General features: G+C 28.1%; 1 protein-coding gene across 1 annotated transcript; it reads right to left on the bottom strand.

The window, feature by feature from the left end:
- Positions 1-7,909: 7,909 nt before the first annotated feature.
- On the bottom strand, positions 7,910-9,269 carry LOC137821840 (uncharacterized). Its single transcript, XM_068626615.1, has one exon. It carries the CDS (start codon positions 8,986-8,988, stop codon positions 8,131-8,133), a length of 858 nt encoding a protein of 285 aa, XP_068482716.1. The 5' UTR covers positions 8,989-9,269; the 3' UTR covers positions 7,910-8,130.

Raw genomic sequence — 9,269 nt, 5'->3', positions numbered from 1 at the left:
CCAAAAATTCTATTTGCCAAAAAATATACACAAACCTTTTAAAATTTATTTATACAAACAAACCTCTTTTAAAATAGTTCAGATTTCAGCAGCTCAAAAACTAAATTATAAACCAGTTATTTTAATAATATTTAATAAATTAAATTAATTTTATTTACATAAAATTAAGACTATATTCAACATTTTAATTAATTAATTTTTAAAAGTATAATTTATAATTTAATTATATTAAAAATTATTAAAGTTTATAAGTAAATTAGTGTGTGGAAACTTAATTTGTGTTTATTTCTTTTTATATTAAATCATCTTAATTTTTTTAAATATTTATAGAAATGACATAGTATTAATGTCAAATGAAATTTTATGGTGATTAACTTAATATTAAGGTAGGAAGCACTCACATTATAACCATTATTATTTTTATTGTAATTATATTTATTATTATGACTATTTTAATTAATATTAATAATATAATTAATATTATTCATACCATATTATTTATATTTTTAATATTATTAATATTATTAAAAATAATTTTTTTATTAATATTATGAAAAGTAATAATATTTTATTAAATATAATATTAATAATATATATTTACTAATTTTATTCTTTGATTAATATAATCCACTCTTGTTGTACGTATAATACTTACTAACTTTAGTATATAAAAAATCCTCACTAAACTTCAATATGTAGGTTTTATTTAAATTGATTTGTAAATAATACCTATCAACTCGAATTTGTAAGTAATCTTTCTTTTCTTATTTTATAAAAATTGAATAATATCACATTGTTAACTTAAGAAAAAGATATTTAAACTATTGTTTTTAATCTCTTTTACAAATCTTTTGTGAAATATAAAACCGTTGTCTGTGGATACATAAAACGATATATGCAAGAAAACTAAAAAATATTTAAAACACAAGTTAAGCTTTTTTGTGTGTGTTTTGACATGTTGTTCACGTGTTATAATAAGAATTTGCTGATAATTTTTCCTTCGTCAATCTTAATTGTTGATAAGTTTGGAAATTTCTTACTTCTTGTCAAGATCTCATAATAAGGTTTGAATCGAGAGTTGAGTTACAGTGAGAATTGAGTACAACAATAAATGGAGGCTCACTTCTAACTGACGTTCAAATACTCAAGTAAGTGCTGATAAAAAAACTCAAGTAAGTAAATAAATAAAAATATAATGATTGAAAATGAATTAAATATCTTATTATGAGTGTGTTGTTATATAAACTTATACTTTATCTTTTAATTAATAATATCATCATATTAAATCATATCATCCTATTTTATACAAATAGTATATTAGAAATATAATTGTAAATATATGAATTGTTAAACTTTATTTAAAGATGATTATTAATAATATCTTATTTATATAACATTATAATCCCATTATCTAAGGTAGGTTACTCGAAGAGATAGCTACGTTTATGATTTGGTGAAATATCTTTCTCAACACAATCCATGAAAAAGCTCACACAAGTTTTTCCACGTTTTTAATGAATTCCATGTTCAACAAATAACTGTCATAAGAATGTTTCGTGAAGACTCTCCTCGCTAATGACTCATGCGTAAGGGATAGTAGATTTCTATGTGTATAGTTTGGAAGTAGATTTTGGTACTTAAAAAGAAACATGCATGCCTAACGTCAATATAAAACATAGAAAAATAAATTATTTTAAATTTGGACAATTTACACACCAAAATTCACTTTCATATTTAATCAAAATAACTAAAGTTTCTGGAAATATTTAGAAGTTTTACCTAAGAGGTAAAACAATATTAATTAACTTGATTTTGAAAAAATAAAATCAGGTTCTATACCATATGTATCTCGCATATGATTGTTTTATCCAATACCTTAGTTAGGAAAAATATACACGACAATGTATGAGTAAATACTATAATATTAAAATTTTGTTTGCAATGTAACGTTGTTGAGATTAATTTCACAATTAATTAATTAATTAATTTTAAATGTTATGTCATCATTTTCCATAAAACCTTAATGGACATGTATAAAAAAGAATTTTTCTATAATCTCATTCCATCAAATATAATCATTTATAATAAATGTGTTGATTTTTGTAATAATTATTTTAAAAAAATATAAATTAAAAATGGTTTTTAATTGATTGCACTCGATAGTGTAAATTTTTTTATATTAACAAAATATTACAATTTAACTCTTAGTTCTTAATTGTATGTATTAATTATTTACATGGAGTTAAGTTTTCTTTGACTTATTTAAATTTTTTATATTATCAACCACTTAGAAAAATTTCAACATGAACTGTGAAATAGTTATCATAAAAATGGTCATCTTACCGAATATGAAATATAACTTCAAAACATTTTACATTTAAGTTAAATTTATAATGAAATAAAGTTACCAATTGCTAAAGAATTCCATTTGCAAATAGAAGGATCAAATCATTCTCTTATATAAAATCATTCTGAAATTTCAAATTTCTAGAGAAAAAGTATGAATCTCGAAAGAGTTAAAATTCAAAAGGTTATGTTTATATTTCGGTATCGACAAAGAGAACAAAAGTCTAAAGTTTAACATTATGGTTTTTAGAAGGTAAACTTCTCACAATCTTCTTCTTCTTCTTCTTCTTCTTTTCTTTGGTCAGAAAGAGTGGAATTAGGTACTGATAGTGATTAATACTATTATATAAGATTAATGACACTTTTTTATGGTCATTTTTCAACATTAGTTTGTTCAAAGCCTTAAATCCCACACCAAATTCTTCTATGCTATTGATTTAAGGAAAGGCTATTGGAATCTTTAATACATTCTTTATACAACACCGAAGGAGACTAACTAGATAAAAAGAAAAGCTTAAAATATTTTAGAGATTTTTCTATGGGACTTTTCTTTACCAAAAATAATGTGTATATTACCATTCAATTGCATCTTTTTCCAAAACTGCTATAGACAAAATGTTATCTATTCTTAATAATTGTGGGAAAATAAGAATGAGGATTGAATTTTCTTGAAAAAAAAAATAAAGACTTGTAAAATTCATAAGGTTGTCGAAGATTCTATTATAATTATTAGTAGCCATAATTGATTAGAAAGAAAAACACGAAATATCTAACTCTGGAAAAGTGGTAGAAACATAAGGATAGAAAATTATTATAAAAATATACCATGATAAAATTTTCTAAAAGAAGAAGAAAAGACTTAAAATTATGAATTTCTTATAAATTAAAAAAAAATATCAAATGAACTATTTATTTTTAATTTATCTAATAATTTGCCCTTACATCACATATATTTTAAAAAAAATTATTTTTAGATTTAAAATGAAGAATGTGAGTACTATCTATGCCGTGTAAAACCGTTACTAGTAGCATTTCATTCGAATTTTCCGTTTTTAGTTTTGAGACCATTGCTTTCGTTGAGACATAAGCTGAAATTTATTATTGCTAGGCTTAGAAATTATATATAAATGTGTATCATTTTATTTAATTAATCTATTAATTTTTTTCGTTATATACATATACAGCTTTTATTTAAAATGAATGTTTTATGATGAAACTAAACACGTTAATATTTATTTAAAATCCTACCAATTGATATTTCAACACGATTATAAATTATCTAAACGCGTAATTACACTTGTTTTGCACAGAAAAATGATGTATTTGGTCTTATTTTTAGATTAAGCCTTAATCAAGTAATAAAATAGTTAATTCACAAATTTGCATGTGTTAAAACTTGGTGAGAAAATTATAACGTACACGGATCCACCAACCTCCTTCTCTTACTATTCTCCGCGTCTTCGACTATTATTCTTAATTGGAGCAAATTCTTTTAATCCAAGTTTAAAGCGCGTTAAACACCTCACAAAAGTGCACAAATTACAAATATTGTCAACTAATGCCTTCACATATTAACTGCAATTTCAAATAAAGGCACAAAACCAGAGGCATACGCTTCATCCTTCTTTATTTCAAATATTGTCCTCTGCATGTGTTTCATTTATAATTTCTTCTAATTAAAATAATCGTATTTCATTGGGAAAAATATATTTTGTTGAAAATGACATAAATAATATATTTCAAATAGATTTTTTTTAATTGCACAATTGCAGATAAAGAGAGACTAATATTTAACATCAAAAGTTTATTTGATACCATGAAGAAAAAAATGGTTTGAATGGAACAAAATAATGGTGAATGAACTATTGATAGAGGTACAGGGCAAAATATTATATTTCAATAGAGAGTATGAATTACGATACAAAATAAATCGTGAAATTTGCATATAAGAAGCTACAAATAGGACAACATAAGAAGCTACAAATAGAACAACTACTCTAAAAAAAACTAAATCACTTCCATTAGGTCAATACCTTTGGATGGAGAGTATAAATCAATAAAGTGGCAATCTAAGACAACTTACTATAGAGAGGATATTGGTGAGAAACAAAACATATGTAATATATATGGATTGAGTAGTGAAATACTCAACCACCTTTTCTTTACTTTCATATAGTATAAGCACATTTGGAGTTGTGATTTGTGGTTTGGGATAGTATATGTATAACATAATATTGCATCAATCCATTTTTATAAGTTTGATAATCTAGGTTTAAGTAAAATAGGTAACACAATTTGAAAATGTATGTGAAAGGTAATTAATTTAGAGTCTTTGGAAAGATATGAATAACAACAATTTAGGAACTTCGTCGTAGATGTGAGGTAATGTTTTCATTAACACAAGTAGGTGCATGAGCTTGGATAACTAATAAATATCAAAAGGACATTCTCATATTCGAATTGGTGTTTAAGTCGTATTACATGCTTACAATCTATTACCATTTAATCATCTAAATGGTTATTGTCTCGTTAGGGAAGCACAAGTTTGGTCAAATATTTAATGTGAGCTATGGTATTTTTTTATGGGCTCCTAAATTTCCTAGATAACTTCTTCCCTTCTTCTTAATGGGCTCTTCGAATAGCACAAGACAAGTTGGCACGATGAATCAAATAGAAAAAACATAAGAGAAGAATATGGTGATTGTCACGCCATGAAGATAAGCTCTTAAGGTAGTTTTTCTTTGCCAACAAAGTAACACAAATAATGTGTGTCAGGTGTTCTACTTAGGAGTTGGAAGTATTAAATGAGGTAACTAATTATGATTATATGATTGGAGTGTCTCACAAACGTTATGTTCAGATGCTAGGTTTCTTTATATCTCTTTGTTTGTGTTTTGGCATTACATTTTATGTACAGTGGCCATAAGTAGTGATGGACGGGAGATATGCTCAAAGAGTAGCTCTTAACACATCATCTTCTCCTTGAAAAGTACTTTTCAGATAATGATAGACAAAATCGAGAACTACCCATAATCAGATTACCATACAAGTACTAAATTTAAGTTTTTCTGAATGTAAAAAGGAAATAACACAGATCAAGTTTCAATGCTCAAAATATATGGTAGAGACTATTTTTTTTATTGTGTTAAGCTGAATTTCTTTTGTTTATGTATGATATATGTTGTTGTTTAGTAGTTCACATTTGTAATAATAGATTTTTTACTAACAACAACAATAGGAGGACGTCTTATTTATACGTACAGTTTTGTGTTTATGGGTTAGAGTACCTCATGTACTTTATGCACTTATAATATTTTTTTTTTATTAAAAACAACCTATAGAGGAAAATGAGACATGGTCACGTGACATGTGACCCATAATTCATCATTTTTAGCAAAAAAAAAAAAAATGAAGATGTCATATCTGAGGTGTAATAGGTGGATTTTCATGTGTTACGTGAATCAACTTAATGTTATTTTTGTATTTCTACTTTCAATTTTGTAAATTAAATATATGTAGGTAGATTGAGACAAAAATGGTGATAAATTGTGATTTATAAAATGATTTTATAATTGCTCAAATAGTTAGACCAACTAATTTACATGAATATTAAATATATATAAAATATCTTACACTAATTTACATAAATATAAATATTAAAAAATAATATTAACATAAACTAAATTAATATTAAAAATAAATTATATTAGGAAATCAACACTAACTTAAATAAATATTAAAAATAAAGTACATTTACATAGTTAATGAGACATTAACTTAAAGATAAAGTAAACTTATGAATACTAAGTTTATAAATACTAAATAAATTATATAAGTGTTTTTATATTTAAAGATAATTTAAATAATTTTTAAAAATAAATTAAACAGTTTAATCCATACTAATTTAAATAAATATAAATTTAAAATTACATAAAATTAGAAATTAATATTCACTAAAACGATACCAATTTTAGTACATTTTATTTAAAAGAAAAATTTAACTACAATTTGGAGTTGACCTAGGTATCCAGTATACTTTAATTACTAATTTTTTAAAGTGATTTCCTTGTTTTAGTTTTATGGTCTCAAAGTTAAAGAAAAGAAGTATGCTAAATGTTGTGTTATTTACTAAGTAACTAATAGCTCACCAATATCTCATAATATGTGTATATATATATATATATATATATATATATATATATATATAAATTGAGTAAATGATACTCAATAAAACCTATTATTGATGGTATGATTCCTTAGACAAGCATGACAAATGGTTATAAAAAAATTATCTAACACGTTATCTTTTTTTTTTAAAAAACATTCATTACAACCTTCACCCTTACACACAATTCCTACCTATAATGTTATTATTATGCTAAAGAGCCACTTAAAGGTGCCTTCGATATCTTTTTTAGTGGAGTGTATCAAATGCATCATATTATATATAATCCATTTTTTGTGTACTAGATTAAACATCATGGGAAAGATGAATTGTTTTCCAAATTCGAAAAAAGTTAGTTATACATGAAAAGAGAACAAAAAGTACTTACTATTAATGAGAATGCTGATAAAAAAAAAAAAAAAAAACTATGCATGAGAATTAAAATATTTCACCCCATGGAAACAGAAGCATAAAACATGTAAGCAATGGTTTGGCCAATTCTAGCGTGGGATAAATTGAGATTATTATTTTTTATTTGTTTTTTGTTTTTTTCTTTCCGTTTTCTAATTTATCCTTGAAAATCTCAATATCATATTACTTCACTCAACGCTTCCACCTTCTCTCATCTCACTCGAAACTGAGTTAGCTCCTTCAAGCATGGAACAGACAATTACTGAGGTCACTAACACTGTATTGAAGCATATTCAACATTTGCAATTAGAATTTTTATGAATGGTGAAATCAAATGCATGAACAACATGGATCAAAGTTTAACAACACAAACACCAACAACTTTCTTGTTTATTTTTATATGGTGGGAGATAGGGAAGAAATCTCACCTCATCCTTCACCCTAATCCTCACTTAAACTAGATCATTCAAAATGTATAAGAGAAGAAAAAGAGAAAACATGAAAGAGTTGGTAGAAAGATAACTTAAAATTTTCATTTTATTGTTTACAGAGTACAAAATTGTTGATGAGTTACAATTGGTTAAGTTAAGCACGATTCCACATAAATTAAGCGTAAATCCATATGCATACAAGAAGTGAAGTTGTTTTCTAATATAAGTGATAGATAGGGTAACCTTAGAAAACTAATCCAAACCCTAAACTTAGTCTTTCTAAATCTTCCTTCCCACAAAATGATATTTTCAGGCGTAACACGATAATGACCAATTATCACATGAAGTTAAATAGATGAAACCTGGACAAAAGAATAGAAAAAAGGAAAGACCATGGAATATAATTTGATTAAACTTGTAAAGCAATTCACCCTTTATATTTATTTATATATATACATTGTAGAAATCCCACTACCACACCATTTGTTATATACAGGAACCAGGTAGTCCCACCACAAAGTTAAAAACTCATGAGTACTTGAAGAAAGCAAAACCATGGGAAAAAACCTTGTAATTCTATAGAATATCATAAAAAGAAGAAATACTACAACAATCTCATCCGCTTTAATTACAAATATACTCGCCCCCAAACTATCAAAACATGCAAACAAACATAGAGTAGTAATAAAACAGGGAATATAATGATCTGGTAAAAATAAGGGGAAAAATATTAAAATAATTAACAAGTACTAATATTGTTTGATTAGCGTTGAAAAATCAAAAGGGGCGCAAATTACGACTAAGCCCATTGACATTGGTGAAAAGTCCAACCAATTCTGGTCTGTAAGGCAAGAAAGACTTCTTCTTGTTCTGTTCGGCATGATTCTCCGTTCCAACTGTTCCGTTCTGAGGCTTCACTTTGCTCGTCGGAATCTGAAACACCACTTGTTGTTGTTTTTGTTGTTTATCTTTTCCCTCACTGTGGCTCCTCAGAAGCAAATCCCGAAGCTTCCACCGTTTCGATGCGGACCCTGTTGAGTTGCTCTTTTTCCGTTCCCTTCCAACGGAATTCGGCGTCCACACACAGTACGCGCCTTCCGCTGCCCCCTCCAGGTCAACGCTCTCGTCCGTTGACGACGAGCACGACGCGGTTTCACCCTCCTCGAACATTAGCTTCCTTAGAGGGAGACGACGCCGTCTCACTGTCCCCTCTGGAGTTGCAGCGGTACTACTAGTACTATTCGGAACACTCAAAACGTCGTCGTGTGAGGGAACGCCGAAGATTGGGTACATGGGCTTGATCTGGCCGTTGTAGAAAATGTCGTCCGCTGAAACCGGCGAGCCCAAGTCCTGGGAAACGAACGCGAACTCGAACTCGAAACTGTTGTCGTCTTCGTCGTCATTTCGCACCCTGGACTCGTCGTTTTGCTCGGTGAAATCGCTTTCGTCGTCGTTTTCCCACGCCGGAAAGAGCGCGTCTTCGTCGGAATGAGGGTCGCGGCGGAGCTCCTCAATTACCCTAGCGGCGATCTCCGCCAGTGTCTCCGAGGAGTAGCTGCTGAAACTGGGAGACGGGGATGGGTTTTCATGATGATGAGAAGAAGCTTCTTCCACCTCCTCCTGCTGACGCTGCATCGTTTCTATCTTTCCACCTTCGAAATGCGAATCCGTTCGCTTTTCTTTCGCACCAATTGAGAAAAAGAAAAAGACAAAGTGGTATACAGAGAGAAAGAGAAAGGGTTTGATATTGGTGAAATGAAGGAAAGTGTGTTGGGCGGTTCGGGTGTGGGATATATAGGACGGGATCAGTTGTGGTGCTGCTGCAGACAAGATTTTCCTTTTCTTTTTCTTTTTCTAAATATAGCTTTTATTGGTATTGGTTCATTTTTTATATTATCTACAATTTTTTTCCTACC

This window comes from Phaseolus vulgaris, chromosome 9, assembly GCF_000499845.2.
Source record: "Phaseolus vulgaris cultivar G19833 chromosome 9, P. vulgaris v2.0, whole genome shotgun sequence".
Taxonomy (NCBI): domain Eukaryota; kingdom Viridiplantae; phylum Streptophyta; class Magnoliopsida; order Fabales; family Fabaceae; genus Phaseolus; species Phaseolus vulgaris.
The sequence above is the reverse complement of the archived record's forward strand: the minus strand, read 5'-3'. Positions and strand labels throughout refer to the sequence as shown.